Raw genomic sequence first — 18,467 nt, forward strand, 5'->3', positions numbered from 1 at the left:
GCAGGATGTAACGTGCAGGTGAGGTGCAGGATGTAATGCGCAGGTGAGGAGCAGGATGTAACGTGCAGGTGAGGTGCAGGATGTAATGCGCAGGTGAGGTGCAGGACGTAATGCACAGGTGAAGGTGCAGGATGTAATGCGCAGGTGAGGTGCAGGACGTAATGCACAGGTGAAGGTGCAGGATGTAATGCGCAGGTGAGGTGCAGGACGTAATGCACAGGTGAAGGTGCAGGATGTAATGCGCAGGTGAGGTGCAGGACGTAATGCACAGGTGAAGGTGCAGGATGTAATGCGCAGGTGAGGTGCAGGATGTACCTGAATGTTTGATTTCTTCACGTGCCTCCTGTGAGTGGTGAGGAGCTGTGGGAACAGACCTCGCTTGGAGGATGCCGTTTACCACAGGCTCAGGTTTTATTGGAGCAAAGTGCTGGCCTTGCAATGCTGCTCGGTTATGAATGATGGGAAGATCTTATTTCACCCTTCGATTCACTTTCTTTCCAGTGTTAACTACAAGTACTGTATATAACTTACCAATTCCTGTTTTAGCTTCTTAATGAGACAGGAGCTCTTGCCTTGCTCTGGCTGTGGCTGTTGGCTTTCTTCTTGTTTCAGAAGCCTTCACTAGTTGCTTAATCTGTAGAGTGGCTTTTGGTTGCTGCTGCTGAAGACGAGCGGTGGGTTCCGCTGCACCTTGGTGATACTCAGGGTTGCAACACGGCTGCGCTCACTGTCACACTGCCAACACCCCTGTGCTGCCAGGTTAGCAGGGTGCAGCTTTGCATCCTCACTGCCTGTTCCTGGTGCAGAAATGGGTACAAGATGTTTTTAACAGATGCAGACGCTTTCAGGACAATTTTTGATGTGTTTTTTGTTTCTGTGAATAAAAAAGGGAAGCTGGTACAAGACAGTTTATATGAAACATGACACGATGCATTCCTTTTCCACAGTTTTATGTGGAAATTAGTGCATGGCTCAAATCCTGCAGAACCAGATTCCCACAGGAGTCTGTCCAGGAGGTGCTGGGTGTGCAAGCATGGCTCCCAGGAGGGAAGCCAAAGCTCTGCCGCCCATTGCACAGTAATGTTCGGGACAGAGCCAGGAGGATGCTGTTGGATGTGATGAGCATCCCGACCTTCGGCCTGGATAGGGACCAGGGTCACCCTGTGGGGTCCCAGCGCTGCTGTGGGCCCTTGCACAGGGACACCCCATGCCTTTTGAGGAGCTGTGTTAATGACAGGCTGCAGGGAACAGCTCTCAGATGAACACTGTCCCCTGATCCGGGCTGTGCTGGGGACCTGCCCTCCCTGCCCTGAGTCATTTCCAGTCTGATTACTGGGTAACTCCATTACCCTCATCACCCAATTACCTGCTTCTGCACATCAGAGCACCTGTGTGTGCCTGTGGATGGGCTGTGTGCTGCTGGTGAGCAGCCCCTGCTCCTGGGGGGACAGCCTGGTCCTCGCTCCCCTGCTTCCTTGTGAAAAGAGGCTTTGGACAAGGGTCAAGGGGAATGGCTTTAACCTGCCCGAGGCGAGACTGAGATGAGCTCTTAGGCAGAAGCTCTTCCCTGTGAGGGTGCTGAGGCGCTGGCACAGGGTGCCCAGAGAAGCTGTGGCTGCCCCATCCCTGGCAGTGCTCAAGGGCAGGTTGGACACAGGGGCTTGGAGCAAGCTGCTCTAGTGGAAGGGGTCCCTGCCCGTGGCAGCTGGGCCACAAGGAGCAGAATGAGGGTCAAAGCATGTATTTCTTCAGGAATTATAAATGAGAGGTGATTTGCTCCGTCACTATGGATAAGGTTTGCCAGCACACTCCATTGCACTATATATCATACCTGTAAATAACGGCAGAAGTATGGCGTATCGGTACGACAAGGAGCATAACTTGGGTTTTGAGCAAACCACCATGTATACAAGAGGTGCACACAGATCCTGTTCAGCCAGAAGCTCTCAGGCCAGAAGAGATGTACCAAGCCAGTTTGGTAGGACACGGCTAATGATGTGTTTTCATCCCTTTAGGACAAGTGACCCTTGAGGTTGAGGCTGATACATGTAGGGAGGAGCTGGCTCCCTTCCTTAATGGCTGTTCCTCACCCCAAACCCTCTCCATGTCAGTCATTTCTGTTCCCTTTTAGCTAAATCATGCAGAATATCCTCAGCAGCACTTGGCAGATGCAGGGAGAGCTGCTGGGGAGACACCAGGTTGCTCCTTCCCAGGGGAATTAATCCTGGAAGTGCCACTGAAATCCAGCAGCGCATCTCCCAGGACACTGCTTCTGCCTCAGGCTACTTCTAAACCTTAACCACAGAGAAAAGTGAGAGGACACAGACCTTGGGATCATTGCACCGAGGAGTAAGGACACCAGGAGTATAATACAACTGCAGTACTCACTTTCGATCTTCGGTAGTGCATGGGTGTAACTCCAGGAGTGCCCATCGGGCTCAGGCTTTACTGATGCCTGCTCATGCCAAGCCCCTGGAGAAGAAAAAAGAAGCAAAGAGGAGTTGAAAAATGGAAAAACGATGGGAACAGCTTCACGTTTGCTTCCTTGTCAGAACCTCCTGGTGGGTGTCCTCCATCCCCACTGTGCCTCTGGGTGCCTGTTCTGTTGTGTCCCAGTCACCAGCCCATGCTGCTCGAGGTCAGCACCGCACATCCCACAGCTCCTTCTGGGGCTGTCCCGTGGGAAGCAAAGCCCATCCACGTTGTGTGTGGGACAGGAGCCTCTTCCCCCCTGCGCTGTGCTGGCGGTGACCTGCTGTCCCGTGCAGCTCCAGGTGTGAGCAGAACTTGCAGTGAAGTCTTGAAACCCTCCTGGTACCAAACCCCATTGCGCAGAGCTTGGAGGAGTCGGTAGCAGCTCTGGTTTACACCTCCACTACAACCAGAACACGATAATTCTCTGTATGTAGATATTTAAATACAAGTATTTTTTGTATGACAGATTTATACAGGGTGTGCCATTATCCGCTGTGAGAAGTCGACGTCACCTATAAATTATTCTCCTTCAATTCCTTGCCATAAGATTGTTCATTTCTCTCTGTTGTATTCCGAAGTTTTGCAAAGTTGCAGATTTTTCAGTGTGTCCATCGAATTCCACAGACTCCACTGGGAATTTTGCGTAGAAAACAAATGCCAGATCACGTCCTGACATTTCTTCTGTTGCCAAGTCTTTCTTACTCTGCCTTGCCAAAAAGAGAATCAGAGTAATAAAACCATAGCAAAAAGGCCAATAATATGAACCTGACACTGGACAGTGCTGAAATCCTGATGCCTTGGTAGGGTTTGGTTTTAATTATTTCAGTGGAAATCTATGTAAAGGAGATCTGTGTATTTTATGTTAATACATTTCTGTACTTCTATTGCATGAGGGTTTTACCACGTCACAGAATAGTTGAGTTATGACAGGTTTGTGTTTCTGCAGGTACTGCAAGGAGCCATTGCGTATGTGGAGTAATAAATGTGTTTTTAACATTGCCAGGTCCTTGTTGTCACTTCTGGGTCATTGAGCTGTAGAAGAAAAACGTTGAATCTTACAAGAAGTGAATGCTTTAATTACCTCCAAGGGCAGGTTGGACACAGGGGCTTGGAGCAAGCTGCTCTAGTGGAAGGGGTCCCTGCCCGTGGCAGGGGTTGGAGCTGGAGGAGCTTTAAGGTCCTTTCCCACCCCAACCAGGCTGGGATTCTATGGTTCTGTGGATCGATGAGCCACCTTAGAAACTGCAAAACAGGCATTAAAAGGGGGAACACTGAACCCAGGCATTTTACAGTGTCCCACTTTCTGGTGTCAGTGAGTGACCCTGACCCTGCTGAGCACTCACAGCTGCAGCTCACTGCCTTTTAGTATTTCACTGCCCAGCCCTGAGGTTTGCATCTTAAATGAGATAAAAACAGCCCCGGGGAGCTTGGGGAGGTCTCTGGTTTTCCTCTTTCATCCCTTGTCAGTACTTGGAATTATTTATTGAGGCTGTTGGTGCAATGTGCTGGCTTGCTTTACCTGGGGGGCGAAAAGCAGCTCAATGATGCTCTACATCTCCAAAGGCTCTTCCTGACTTCAAAAGAAGTGGTGAAGGAATGAGACAACCCCCTATCTGAGCCTTCACTTGTCTCTCTCTGCAGAGCCCTTTGCTGGTGGTTGGCAGCCCCGTGCCCTGGCCGTGCCCAGTGGGATCTGGTGCCTCTGGTGTGACCCCTCGGTGTCCCCAAGGGCACGTGGAGCACACAGCGAGCAGCAGCACTCACCCCTTGCACAGGAGGAGGTAACAGGGTGAGGACAGATCCCCACACACAGCCCTTAAATTACAGGGGTTGAAGTTACCCAGCCGCCCCGGGTACCTTCTACTGAGGAACCGACTGTTGGAAGAGGAGTGTTTCCAGGACAAAGTTTGTACAATTCCCTTGCTAAGTGCTCCCAAGCTGGGATTGCTGGGGTATCCCTGTCACCCAATGGATGCCTGGGAGGTTGAGAGAGGTCACTGCCAGCAAACTGGAACTTTAATCTTTCCCTGTGTAGTTTCCACTTTAAAAACTCTGTTTAGAAAGAAAATAAACAAGTGTTCGATAGTCTTGGTGCCGTTGCAGGAAAACCCAGAAATCCAACAACTGACATTAAATAACTTGTTTAAAATGACATATAAAATACATGAACAAATGCATTCCGACAGCTGATGCAGAAATCACTGCAGGTCATTGCGTTAAACAATGACACATAGGTCAGATCAGATAATCAAAGAAACCAGCAAAATAACATCCCCTCCTGGTTTAAATGTGTGAGCTCAGGTGCATTTATTTGTATTTACCTTGTGGGGCAGTGTACCCAGAGCTGCCAAACGGTGCGATTTCAGCTTCCACCTTCGCAGCAGATGCTTGCTCACGTTTCCACAACTCCTTCGTTCCCTTTCTTGTTCCCTGCTTTCAGAGCGAGCTGGAAACCAAAGCACAACACTGCCGGAGGGAAATCTACATCCCACAGGCACGTTACAGCATCTCTTACTGCATCCACGTCCCGCAGGCATCGGTGCTGGCACTGACCTGGTGGGGAAAAGCATCCACCCTAGTGGCATTTCAGCTTTATTGGCAACCCAAAGGCTGTTGTGTGACACCAAATCCGATGGAGCAGCCCCCTGCAAGCGTGCTGGGTCTCAGCAAAAGGCGGGGATTCTACGGTATTCCCACATAGCTAATGACAAAGCTCTTTCCATTGGCAAAGGGGAGTACAGAAACCTACGAGGCATGAACTCACGGGTTTTGGTTTCACAAACCCTCCTGTGTAAAAACCCCAAAGGAAGGAAACACAAAACTCAGGTGGATCAGCCACTTCCACCATTTCATGGTTTCCGACAAACTTTATTCAAGGCAAGGAGCAGAACGAAAGGCGAGCCGTTCGTCAGAGGTACATGCATAGCTGTGTGGAGAGGTTCACCCTAACTGCATATACTTTAAATATAATCAACAGGCTACAATAACCTTTATAATAGAGTCTGTCCTGTGTAGCTGGCCTTCGGCTGAGCTGGTTACTGGTGCTAGGACATGGTGCTTGAAAAACAGTATAAATAGTCTTTAAAAAATGAGCCTAACAGCAAGGCTGCAGCTCAGCAGCACATCGGCCACGGTGCAGGACCCAGCACCCACCGCACCCACCATGCCAGTACTGTGACAACGCAGCACCGATGGACATGGGGCCATCACACACAGCCATGCTGGACATGGGCACTCCATGTACATATTAAATCCATAGAGTCAGAAGTGCTTATTGGTTAAAAGTCCTTTGACTACAAAGGGCAGTTGCTGCTACTAGAAAAGGAGCCTGTTCCAGCCAGAACGCACCTTCAGTGCAGCCCTGGCGGTGCTCAAGGGCAGGTTGGACACAGGGCTTGGAGCAAGCTGCTCCAGTGGAAGGGGTCCCTGCCCGTGGCAGGGTTGGAGCTGGAGGAGCTTTGAGGTCCCTTCCACCAAATCCAGGCTGGGATGGCCCCAAGGCAACACACTGAGCACGCTGCCAAGGGCACACGTAGGCGCCTGCATGCACAGGGAAAGGCTTTCCGAGGAGCTAGAGAAGAAACAGGCGGGAGGGCTCGGGATGGGAGCGCTACCTCTCGGGGTTACTCTAGGTTAGGTTCTACCTACAGGGAGGGCTGGGGCAGCTGACGGACGCTCACTTGTCCCCCCCAGCTCCAGGGTCCCACCGCCCCTGCCCGGCGGGACACGGGGACACCCCGGCAGCGGCCGGCGCGGTGGCACGGGGGGGAGAGCGCGGCCCCAGCCCCCATCAGGACAGGGAGGTGATGTTGGAGCGTCCCCCCGGCGGGGCCATGATCTTCTGAGCCGTGCGGCGCGCGATGTGGTCGTCTGCCTGCGACCCTGCGGGACAGGAGAGCGTGGGCAGGAGGGGCACCGCTTGGAAGGCACAACCGTAACACGTTTCCCTGGGGGAAATACCCATCCCTCCACTGCACCTCCCTGTGGACACTGCATTACCATAGCACAGCGTGGAATGTCAGTATTTCCCTGAACATCTTTCACTGCTTCTCTCTGGAAAACATTGTAAATGCTTTCCTGTATAAACAGATTCTATATAACAAAATGGGGGACCTTGTACATTCATTAAACAGTACGTGATCCGTCTGATTTCAACCAGCTAAGAAAACATTAATAAAGTCATTTTGGGGCAAAGCACTGGTTGCCAAGGTCTCTAAGGGTGCCGGGCAGATTTCTGCAGGGTGCTGAGCTGAATGGAGCTCAATATTAGGCAGAAGCTCTTCCCTGTGAGGGTGCTGAGGCGCTGGCACAGGGTGCCCAGAGAAGCTGTGGCTGCCCCATCCCTGGCAGTGCTCAAGGCCAGGTTGGACACAGGGGCTTGGAGCAAGCTGCTCTGGTGGAAGGGGTCCCTGCCTGTGGCAGGGGTTGGAGCTGGAGGAGCTCTGAGGTCCCTTCCAGCCCAAACCATTCCATGGTTCCATGAATCGCTGCCTGCTTACGCAGAAAATCCAAAGGAATTAAATTCTGCTTTCTGTAAATGGAGTTTTTTGGCTACAACCCCAACCACTTCTAACCCCTGACTCACAGGGGATGCAGCCAGGGCTGAAGTCCTGATGCCTGCAATAGCCCCACAGCAGCATCTCCATTGAGCCAGGCAGGACACTGGTGAGACCCTCACCTTCATCTCGTCTTCCTGCTCCCCACCACTGCAGCCTCCCCCCTCCATGGCCCCTGTACTCACAACCACCCCACAGCCCCTCACCAGGCTTCATGACAGACATTCATCAGTGCACTGCCCATGCACAACAAGGGTTCCTGTGCTGCATCTAGCCTCCGGGCTGCTGCAACAGCAAGAACTGCTTTGTACTGAGCAGAACTGCAGTTTCCGCTCCTCAGCCCTGCCCTGCTGCGCACACAAGCCCGGATGAGTGCCCCCACACAAACCAGCCCCGGCTCCGGGGGTGCCCGCCCTACCTGAGAGGCTGAACCCCGACTGGTGCAGGTTGCGCACGGCGGGGGCTGGGGCTTTGCCCGCACACGGTGTGATCCTGGCTGCGGACGTGGGGGCCACGGCTCTGGTGCTGGTGAGGACCTCATGGACCGGCCCATCATAGAGCCCGCGTGGGACGCCGTGGATCTCAGCCAGCTGCGAGAGGGGTAGCGGGGGGTAAGGCTGGTGCGGAACAAGAACCAGCCCTAACTCATGGACAACGGCCTCGTGTCCTTCCCTCTGTGCTTAACCCCTTACTGAGGGGCTTTGGGAAGCCCAGGCAGCGCTCCCACCATCAAAGCCAACAGGAGGATGCTGGCAGAGGTCCTGTCCCCCTGGGGAAAGGGTTTCCAAGAGGCCCCTGGGGGTTCCTGCCTTCCCACAGACACGTGCCCCAGCCAGGGCAATACTGGCAATACCAGCTATCACATTCACATCGGTGTCACTGATTAACGTGCCAAGCCGCACACCAAGGCAGTTACATGACACATCACAGACTTCCAAGGCCTAGAAAGAAACCCATTAATAACACTCTTGTTTCTGCTGCCTATTCCATCAGCAGACACAACATCGCCACAAGAGCGACTGCAATTCAGTAATGCAGAGAGACTGCAACAGAAGTACGGGATCGTGGCAAGTAAAATCCTCCTTACCCTGTTCCTTGCCTTTATCCTTTTATACACAAAATCAGGGAAGGTCTTTCTGGGAATGAAGCGACCTGAGCCCTGGGTGACACACAGGTTTCCATCTTCAAGAACAACTCTGCCCTGACTTATGACCACGGTAGGAGCCCCATGGCACTCTGTGCCTTCAAATATGTTGTACTCCACGTTCTGGAAAAAAGCAAACCAAGATATTCCATGGCGTTAGGATTTAAGAAGAGAAGGTGTCAGTCTGACCAGTTATACCCCCAATTTTTGTACATTGCTCCTCATGCACAATCAGTTGCACTTAACTAACCCTTCGTACTTCAAATGATCACAGAATCCCAGCCTGGTTTGGGTTGGAAGGGACCTTAAAGCTCACCCAGCTCCAACCCCTGCCACGGGCAGGGACCCCTTCCACTAGAGCAGCTTGCTCCAAGCCCCTGTGTCCAGCCTGGCCTTGAGCACTGCCAGGGATGGGGCAGCCACAGCTTCTCTGGGCACCCTGTGCCAGCGCCTCAGCACCCTCACAGGGAAGCAGTCAGGGACCATTCAGCAAGTGAGGAGCTGTTTAAGGTGTGAAGAGCCTTGCATTTACTTTTACAAATACAAGCAAATTGAAATACCCTTTGGGTACTGTACAGGGTAAACCCCTTATAGTTGGAACCTTCCAACCCAAACCGTTCCATGACTCTATGATCCCCGACCTGAAGCAATACACTGCTGTACTGCTCAATCCTGCCTCTGAAACCAGCTCAGGAAGTGGTGTTTAAAACGTGTCACCAGATTGTGGGTTTTTGCCGAGATGATCCTCGTGGCCTTGGGGTTCCACAGCACCAAGTCCGCGTCAGCGCCCAGGGCGATGCGCCCCTTCCTGGGGTAGCAGTTGAAGATCTTGGCAGCATTGGTACTGGTCACCGCTACAAAACCGTTCTCGTCCATCTTCCCCGAGACCTGGGAGGAGAAGGGAGAACCATCACTGTGCCCGGACCTGCGCTCTCCCGCTATGAGGAATGAGGCTCCAGGAGATGGGATCGCAGGATCCAACTGCACGTCCATGAGGTGCGAGGATCCTCACTGCGACAGGGCTGCAATCACAAGGGAAAGGGCTGAGCCTTGTCCCTGGGGGCTAAATCATTGCATAGATGGGGTTTATTTTCCATGGACTCTGAAAAACAAGACCTTCCAACCCTTCCAACCCTGGTAGGCTCCAGCTCCCTGTACAGGGATCTCACATTCACTAGAGATGGTTAAGGATATGTCAGTGAAGAAAGACTGAAAGTGAACCTGAACAGTGCTATTTATCCTCTTTATTTATTATCCTAAGATAAATTCTGTTTGTCTTTGAGCAAAGCCTACCTAAGATGGAGGGTCTGGGGTGGACTGGTTCCAAAGCTCCTGGAATTCCTGCACGCATACAGCCAGAGCCTCCTGGTGACGCTTCTCGGGAGGGCAGGGGCACCAGTGTACAGGGACACAGGACCTGATCCCAGCAGCCAGACACTGAAGTACCACAGATCTGCTCCATTGCCCAGCAGACAGGGAGGTGCCACCAGAGCCTGTTCCCACCAGGGGGGCCATGGCCACCAAGGGAGAGACATCGCATCCCCATCCTCCTCCCCAGGCCTCCTGCAAGCACCGGGCAGAGGAACGTTGCATCCTGCCCCTAGGAGAATGTGCTGGAGAGACCTTCCCCTGTGACTGCGAGTGAGAGCGGGGGGGAGATCCCGCACCAAAGCCTTTGAAGACACCGTGAAGGCGTTCGAGTGTCACATCTTCTCTCATTAGCGAGCTGCTCTGCAGTGCCAGTCTAGACAGTGTCACACCTCCTGGCTGCTTTGATTTAATGAGGACACAGCATCACCTGGCACAGCACGGCTCACGTGTGCCTCCATCCACAGCCTCTGGGAGCCAGCCTTGGGTCAGTACCTACCACGCACTTCTCCCAGATGATGGACATCCGCTCCTCGACGCCGTTGGTGCCCTCGGGGATGAGGGTGAAGTTGTCTTTCCCCACAGCCTTCTGTGCGGTGCTGAAGGTGCAGTGAGCGCTGCCGGCAACCTGCAGGTCCCCGCTAGGCAAAGCGCAGTGGAGGAGGTCAGAGGAGGTGCCCCAAACCACTAACCCCTGCCAGCATCCACTCCAGCCCCTGCACAGGCAGGGAAACCTCCCACTAGAGCAGCTTGCTCCAAGGCCTGTCCAGCCCAGCCTTGAATCCTGCACACATCCTCAGGCATCCTCACCGACAGGGAACTCACCAGGACAGGAGTGAGGAGAGATGCTCCGGTGTGGTGGGGTCAGGGCTGATGGGGGGAGACGTGACAAAGGCTGCGGCTTTGGCCCAGTTTTTACTCCAGTAGTGTGAGCCGTCGGTGCCCAGGCTGGCGGTGATGGGCTCTCCATAGACAACCGTGCCTGTGGAGCAGCAGTTCATGATGCACACACGCTGTGTGCCATAGAATCCCAGACTTGTGTTGAAGGGACCTTAAAGCTCATCCAGTTCTGACTCCCTGCCATGGGCAGGGACACTTCCCACTAGAGCAGACTGCCCAGAGCCCCATCCAGTCTGACCTTGAATGTCCCCAGGGAAGGCACATCGTGCCCTGCAGCCTCTCTGCACACAGCACAGACAAATACTGGGTTAACAACACAAGACATTTCACTGATCGTCAGTGTTCCCAGCGCTGCAGCTTTTTAAATTCACCTTAATCCTCTAGATTATCTCAGCTAACTGGGACACGCTGTCAAAACATGTTTTGAATCCGAATGTTTGCTCCTTAGACCAAGCATACATCGAAGCCTACAAAGCATTGAGCCTCCTTTAAATCAAAGCAGCATCCCTGTGGGTAGGGATGGCTGTGCTCCCCCTCCTGTCCCTGGGCACTGCCTTCCTCCTTGCTCCCTGCAGGATTGCTTCCCGCTCTTCCCACTCCACCCCCAGCTTGAATTTGGAGCTTGCTCCAGATGCATTTTTCATTCAATTCATGACAAATGAATGTAAGGGAATTATTTCCCTTTTTCAGCTGCGCCTGTTGAGATCCTGGTGTCAAAGCTTCCAGCACCTCTCCTCACATCTTTGCAGCCCAGAGCAATTAGCTCTGGCACGCTCTAAGGGAAAACCAACACCAACTTCTAGCGCCCTTAAAACGTGAGCGAGCTTGGGTGATAACGACCTCTCAAACCTTGCAGCCAGAAGGATATTCCTGGACGTATTTAAAGAGGCCCAATTAGTGTGCAGACACACTCACAGAGTGCTTGGGTTGGAAGGGAGCTCAAAGATCATCCAGTTCCAGCCCCCTGCTATGAAACAGCGCTTTACCTTTCCTCTTTGCTTGAGCCAAGACGTCCGCTGCCCCTTTGCTCATGACTTTGGTGACGTACAAGGGGCAGTTGGCCTGTTTCGCGATGGTAATGGCCCGGTACACTGCCTCCGCTTCCACCTGCAGACACAGAGCCCAGGGACGGTTTTGGGGCAGCTCTGGTACAGCCAAACCCTGGGGCAGGGCTGGGACGTTACCTCCTCGGGGCGGCTGAGGACGTGCCCTTCCGGCCCGGTGATCCCGAGTTCCAGCAGCCTCTTCTGCTCCTGGTGGAGGAAGGTGAACGGGAGAGCAGTCAGGGACAGGAACAGCCCGGCCGAAGCAGTGCGGGGCAGAGAGCACCTGAAGGGTGACGGGAATCACGACTAGAGGGGCTGGTACCATTTGTACCTGTGGCACTGCACAAACCGCTGCAGCTGCTTGCTATGGGACCACCTTGTGCTGCGGGAGCGTTTCTGTGCTGGGAACCGCTGTGCTCCAACAGCGCCTTCGGACCTTCCCCGCTGCACAGACCCAGCTACAGCTCTGGAGGAAGAGGACTGTAAACCCCGTGCTGCTTCCTCCGAGGCTGTGCCAGGCGGGATGCATGGCTACAGGGAAGGAACGAGTGTTTCCCTGGACCTGAGGCTGGTTGGAGGAGCCCAGGGAGGAAGCAGGGATGGGTGCCAGGTACGTGAGACCATCAGCGAGGCACAGCGAGTGCCACCCATCCAGAGCCTCGCCGGTTCCTCAGGCAGCCATGGCCACACACGCTCCCATCCTGGTGACAGACCCTGCAAGGAACTCCAGGCTGCACCCACGTCATCCACGTGGTGTTTGAAAGCAGATGTCCATCACACTCCTCTTCCCTGTTCCTTTCTGTCATGTCCTGTGTCATGCAGTGCTCCCACTTAGCCAGCATTAGATGCACGGATGTTACTCAACACTATGGACCAGATCTTGAAGGCTTTCAAGGACCCTGCCCTCAGAGGATGTTTAGTTCTCTGTATTCCTGTTGCAGATATCATACCACAGAACCATGGAATATCCTCCGAGCTTGTCCCCAGGGCTCAAGCATTATCACACTGACAATTGAACTGCCTGGGATCACATTATGCTTCATAGCCAGCTGAAAAGGTTTCTCAGATAAAATCCCAGGGAGGTGGGAATTAGCCTCTATCCTGTTAGTTCCAATAAGCCCATTTGAAGGATTGGGATTCTGCTTCCATTTTAAACTCTCCTCCCACACCAGAGTGAATGTTTGCATGACCACAAGCAAAAAGCTCTGATTCTTCCTTGTGTCATTCAATTTTCTTTTCTAAAGGTGAAAAGGAAGAAGAATGAATATGGACAAAGCCCCAACACCAAGGAAGTTCCTGAGTGCCATTTGTGGAGATAAGTATTGCCACATGCAATGCACATTACTGCAAAAGGTCCAAACCTCCTCATTCTCTCAAGTACTCAGCTCTTCTAACCAAGACAGACGTTGTGCTAAGTATCACTCACGCAGTCAGTCATCCTTTAAGAAGCCCCCAAACACACTTCTTGGAACCACTGAACAGCCCTTGTAAGGATTTCTGTGATTAAACCCAAGCGGGTGTGAGGAACAGGGAAGATGCTGCTGGCTTTAGCAGGAGCCCTGATCCTGCCACCACGGGTGACATCCCGGGGTCACAGCAGGCCGCTGCTCCCCTCACCTGGGGTGATCCCTATGGAATTAACTGCACCAACTGAAGGCTAAAAGCAAGGCAGCGCTGCTCCACTTCCCCCAGGCACCACAGCCCATCTGCTCACATCAGCACACTGCCTCAGATCAAATACTCCTTTCACGTAAAGCAGTCGGAAGCCTGTACCTCATCGATGATGTCTCCGTTTTCAGCGTGCACTTGGGCAATGGCCCCCAGGTCCCGGATAATGCAGAATATTTCATACATCTGCCAAGAGACAGGGGTTACCCGACGGCAGCCCAATCACTGCTTATGCTCTGGGGTGAGGGGGGACGGCCACCAGGTGCTGGCTGCGTTACCTGGGCATCGGTGCACTGAAGTTTGTCTTTGTAGGCCATAAACACCAGGAAGGAGTTCACACCTGCAGAGAGGAAAAGGACATTTCTTGTGTTATTATTGTATTTATCGTCCCAGCTGAGAACCCAGCAACCTGATACTGGCCAAGTTCAAACCGGGGGCTCGTGCGGGCTCGGGTTAGAGCCAAAGCAAAGCACAGATAAGGGCTGGAATGGGAAATGTCCCCCCAAGAACTGAGCCCCAGAGCCTGGAGGCCACAACAGACAACACACCCCAACCTCTGGATGCACCTGAACCAACAACCAGAAGCCCCCAGCCCATTTCTGGTTCTAGGTGCCTTCCTTGAGCCGCTCTGAATGCACAGAACCAAATGCACTGCTCCCAGTCACAACGTGGTGGCTTCAGTTTGTGGTTTACCCTCAGCCTCTTTCCAGTAACTGCCTTTGAATCAGTGCATTAGTGCTAAAGCTAAATTGCAGCATGAGACTCTAACATCAGAGCACTGACATTTAGCGCCCTTCTATTTAGCTACAGAAACAGCTGGGCAGCACTTTGCATACGGCCTGGCAATCCTGATTCTGTCATTCCAAACATAAAGGATGATCCAGGAAGCACTGAGACAAAGCTACAGAGCTGCTACTGTACTTTATATGGAGAGAGGCAACAACTAATCCCAAATGACAGTCAGATTACAAATAAGCTGTATTTCATGTGAATGTACACATGAAAAATACCTGGCATATACCTGGAATAGCTCCATGACTCCAGCCACTCCTTTTAATGGGAAATTCACTGTGGATCTCTATGATGTTAACTGACCGATGAAGCCCTTGCTTGCATGACTGCAAATGGTACTGAAGTCATTTAGCTCTGCACTGGCATAGCTGAGAGCAAATGTAGGTCTAAGCAAGGAAGTATTAACCAAATGCAGGACTTCCTGCCCCACGGCCTGCCTTCCAGTAAGGCAGGTCCAGCAGAGACACTGGGGCGTGCAGGAATTACAGAGGAAATCTCTGTGGAAAGCCTACAGCTTAGGTTTGCTCTACAAGCCCTGCCTTGGACATTTCTGTTTAAACACATGGGGCTCGGAGCAAGCTGCTCTAGTGGAAGGTGTCCCTGGGCTTGGAGCTGGGTGAGCTTTAGGGTCCCTTCCCACCCAACCCAGCGTGGGGCTCCGTGATCCTCACTCACCCTTGTCCTTCACGAGCGCCTCCAGCTCCTCGCGCAGGCTCTCGTGCCAGCGCGGGATGTCCATGTGCAGGGAGTAGTCGCAGCAGGCCTGGCTCCCCGCGCTCCCGCGCCACCGCTCATAGGCAGCCACGAGGCTGGTCCCGGCGTCCGGGCAGACGTGGTCAACTGGGGAGACAGTGCACAGCGTTAGCGGGGCCGGGGGCACCGGCAGCACCGGTGTCCTCGTGCAGGGTGCGTGGAAAGGAGGCGCTGTGCACTGATGCACTGGCTGAAGATGAAGGACAATCCATTTCCCAGGTAAGTGAAACAAGCGGAACGAACCACCACCGAGTTACGGGCATTACTGTGCCTGTTGCTCGCAGCGCCCACCCAGCACAGCGTCTGAGAGCAGCCAGTGACCACAGCACGGCCTTGCACACCAATGCACATCGGCAGTCACCCACAGCCCATCAGTTACTGCCCTTCTCTTGTCTTTGCTCCTACTCCCTGCAGTACTGGCCATGAGATGGGCATGGAGCTATATCAGGATTTGCTGAGACAGTTACATACTAGAGTGGGCCTTGGGACCAGAACAATAGCAAAACAGAAATCAGAAGTATTTTACATTAACGTAAACATGGAACCCACGCTCACAGAGATGAAAAACTTACAAAAACACAGTTCTAAAGCTATTAAAAATGTATTAAAGGGCCTTTAAGGTTTTCTTCCATCTTATTCTCTTATGAGCTGAAACAGGAGCAGCTGTATGTGGCAGGGAGTTGGACTTGGATGCTTTTTAATATCCCTTCCAACCCAATCTAGCCTGTGAGTCTGTGATTAACGTATCCATGTAGCAATGGAAGGAGGTGCTGAAAGACACTCAAGGCATTTTAACTGGCTCTGCAGCACTTTGATTTCTACACCAAAAATGAACATTTCTATAAGGGTAAATACTCTCCACAGGGACAAAGGCCCAATGTATTTCACCAAACCACATTCTACTTGGCTCGGATGCTGCTGCATCTTACTGATCATCGTGGTGCCTCCTGCCAGGGCCGCTCGTGTCCCTTGGTAGAAGTCATCGGCAGGGGTGAGCCCCATGACGGGTGTCTGCAGCCGGGTGTGCACGTCTATCCCCCCCGGCAGCACCAGCTGGCCATAGGCATCGATGGTCTTCACATCACCAGGAACCATCAGGTTTTCCCCAATCTGTCTGAAAATGGCATTAAAATCTCCTGTTAACTCGCAACAACTTTTAAATGAAGGTTCAAAACCAACTTCCACGCACTGCTGGTGAGCACATGCCATTGATTCATTGAATCATGAATGGTTTGTATTGGAAGGGACCTTAAAGCTCCTCCAGCTCCAACCCCTGCCACAGGCAGGGACCCCTTCCACTAGAGCAGCTTGCTCCAAGCCCCATGTATTGGAAGCTGTCCTTGTGTTTCAAAAAGGGAACATATTTCCAAGAGGCAAAGGACAAAAAGGAAACTCGCTCAGATAGCCTGGCACTGCACTATACTTAGAAATTACATTACCCAATATGAATTTTTAACTTACTTTATTAAGCCATCTTCCACATAGATGTCGGCATAAAATGACTGATCATCGTTGACAATTTTTCCTCCTTTGATCAGAAGTCGGTCACTCTAAAGGGAAGAAACCCACAGTTTTTAGAGGTCACTTTATTTAGATGCCACTTTACTCATTCTGAGCTTTCATTAACCCTCAGACTTAGTATTTAGCCCTTCAGTCACACAAGCTGGAGGTTCAGCTCAATCAGGCACGCACCTCCTCAACCTGTCCAGTTACAGACTTTCAAGTGCATCTTATTAACCTGGTAGTTTATTTGCACCCATCAATTTTCACAGTCTCCTCAGAGGCAGAAAATGCCTCCAGGGCTTCCCTACTTCAAAGAAAGCCTCTGGTACAGTTGTCAGATCTGCAGAAACCTTAACCAGAGTGCACAGGCAGTGATGTAGATGTGGAACTGCAGCCTGACGGATGAGGATTCATCTCCTGCTCACTGGTGCTGCTGAAAAACTATGCCCAGGCTACAACAAGCGACACAAAGAGCAGGGCCCCAGCACAGAGACAGGAGGGATGCAGGAGCACGTGGCATCTTTACTGCACCTTTATTGTTTCCCCTTGTCCTGTAAAATCAATCACAGAAGCCTCAGTGCCGGCTGCCCCGTGGGAGAGCCCCATGGCCCCTCCCCTTGAGGGGCCCATCCCCCTCCCCTCATCTTCACACTCTTCTCATCCCCATCCTTATCCTCACCCCTTCACCATCCTCATCCTCACCCTCATTCTCTTCTCCATCCTCCCCCCTCACTGTCTAGCGCAGTCACACATTAACGCGCTCGTGGCTTCCGCGGGATGTTTCCAGGGAACTCAGCCCCGAGCCAGCACAACGGGAGGATGAAATAATGAATAAACACGAGCGGGGCTGGCCAGAGATTCTCCCCTGCTCCTGCTGAGCGGAACCGGCGGCAGGGCGGGCGCGGTGTCCGTACGGACCGGGCTCGGAGCCGACCGGCGGCCGGGCAGGGAGCAAGGCAAGGGACAAGGCAGGGAGATGTCGTGTGTGATCCCCTCGGCCCGCTCCGCAGAACAGCCTCTCCGAAACACGTTTCCCACCCCAGCTCCCGAACGGGACGCAGGGAAGCGGCGGGGCAGCCCCGCAGCCACGGTGAGGGTCGCGTCTGCCTTTGTCCCTGCGGGGCGGCCCCGCCAGCGGCGGACAAAGCGCCGGAGCCGCCGAGCTCCGACCGGGCCGCGGCCGGTGAAGGGAGCGGAGCCCGCGGGGCTGCCCCGGCTGCGGACGAGCCCGAGGGACTCCCGACCCCCGCAGAGCTCCCCGCGTGCCCGGACTCACGGGCGGGGGGGACCGCTCCGCTCCATAACCTCCGGCCGGGAGCCACTCGGGCCCCAGGACCCACCGGAGCGGCACCGGGAGCCGCAGCCCCCGGGATCCCGCCCCCTCTCAGCCCGCACCCCGCGCCAGGGAGCCCCTCACCGTGCCGCGGGGAACGCTCTTCTTGCCCTGGTGCGACATCCTCCCGGTGCGTGCGGGGCGAGCGGGTGTTTGTGTACGCGTGTGTGCACGGCCCCGCGTGCGTGCGCGCCCCCCGCCGCCGTCCCGGGGCCGCGCTCCCGGCGCACAGACAAAGCCGCCGTCGGGGAAGGGCGCGGGGCGGAGCGGAGCCGGTCCCGTGGGGCCGGTGGACGTTGTGCTCCCCGACGGCGAAGTGGGGGCCCCCGGACCCTGCCCTGCAGGAAACCGCTCCCCGGCACCGTCCGTTCACCGGGCGCGGGGCTCCCGCGGGCTGAGGTTGGACGGGACGCGGCCGCCGCGCACCCTCCGGCGGGGTCTCGGACAGGGCGGCCCCGGCGAGCGGAGAAGGGGCGAAGGCGGCTGCTCCCCGCGGGGCTCCGGGACCGGCGCGTCCTTCCCTTACCTGCGGGCAGCGGGCGGGCAGCTCCGCCGGGGCCGGCGCGGCGAGACCGTGGTGGGGGTCGGGGTCGCGGCGGGTCCTGGCCGTGTGTGTCCCGGGTGTGGAGGCACCGAGCGAGGCGAAGTCCAGGGTCTTGTTGTCGAAGGCGTCCTCCACGCTGCAGAACATCCCCCCGCGCTTCTGCCGCGGCCGCGGGCTGCCCGTGCCCAGCCCCGCGAAGCAGGCGGGGAGCGCTGCCTCCCGCCCCGGCATGGCTGCGGCGGCCCCGGGAGCGGTAACGGGAATGGAGCCGGTGCCGCTGCTGCAGCCTGCGGAGGGAGCAAAGAGCGTTTAAAGCAGCCCGGGACCGAGCGCCGGCCCCCGCCCCGCCCGGCCGTGACCATCCACGCGTGGTGGCAGAGACAGC

The 18,467-nt window shown here is 54.4% G+C and overlaps 3 protein-coding genes across 6 annotated transcripts in view; 2 read left to right on the forward strand and 1 right to left on the reverse strand.

The window, feature by feature from the left end:
* The window catches only part of STK32C (serine/threonine kinase 32C), an 80,206-nt gene extending 78,794 nt beyond the window's left edge, over positions 1 to 1,412 (forward strand). For both annotated transcript variants that reach the window (XM_057408653.1, XM_057408654.1), the window contains one exon: positions 298 to 1,412. The gene's annotated coding sequence lies outside the window, so the exon portion shown is untranslated. The remainder of the gene's footprint in view (positions 1 to 297) is intronic.
* BNIP3 (BCL2 interacting protein 3) overlaps positions 1 to 18,467 on the forward strand; it is a 234,505-nt gene that overhangs the window by 121,793 nt on the left and 94,245 nt on the right. The window lies entirely within an intron of this gene.
* On the reverse strand, positions 5,976 to 18,338 carry DPYSL4 (dihydropyrimidinase like 4). 2 transcript variants are annotated; one of them, XM_057408642.1, is made up of 14 exons: positions 18,065 to 18,338; positions 16,164 to 16,252; positions 15,632 to 15,816; positions 14,625 to 14,789; positions 13,436 to 13,497; positions 13,263 to 13,343; positions 11,628 to 11,696; positions 11,430 to 11,550; positions 10,369 to 10,525; positions 10,043 to 10,184; positions 8,893 to 9,063; positions 8,119 to 8,298; positions 7,450 to 7,621; positions 5,976 to 6,357 (listed from the first exon to the last, which is right to left on the reverse strand). In XM_057408642.1, exons 1-14 carry the CDS (start codon positions 18,311 to 18,313, stop codon positions 6,266 to 6,268), a joined length of 1,935 nt encoding a protein of 644 aa, XP_057264625.1. In that variant the 5' UTR covers positions 18,314 to 18,338; the 3' UTR covers positions 5,976 to 6,265. The 2 variants fall into 2 exon arrangements, with proteins under 2 accessions (XP_057264625.1, XP_057264627.1); XM_057408644.1 differs by lacking the exon at positions 18,065 to 18,338 and adding an exon at positions 17,623 to 17,667.

The sequence above is a fragment of the Pezoporus wallicus genome, unplaced genomic scaffold (genome assembly GCF_028554395.1).
Source record: "Pezoporus wallicus isolate ANWC-B61680 ecotype Strahan unplaced genomic scaffold, APGP_CSIRO_Pwel_v1 contig_13954, whole genome shotgun sequence".
NCBI lineage: Eukaryota > Metazoa > Chordata > Aves > Psittaciformes > Psittacidae > Pezoporus > Pezoporus wallicus.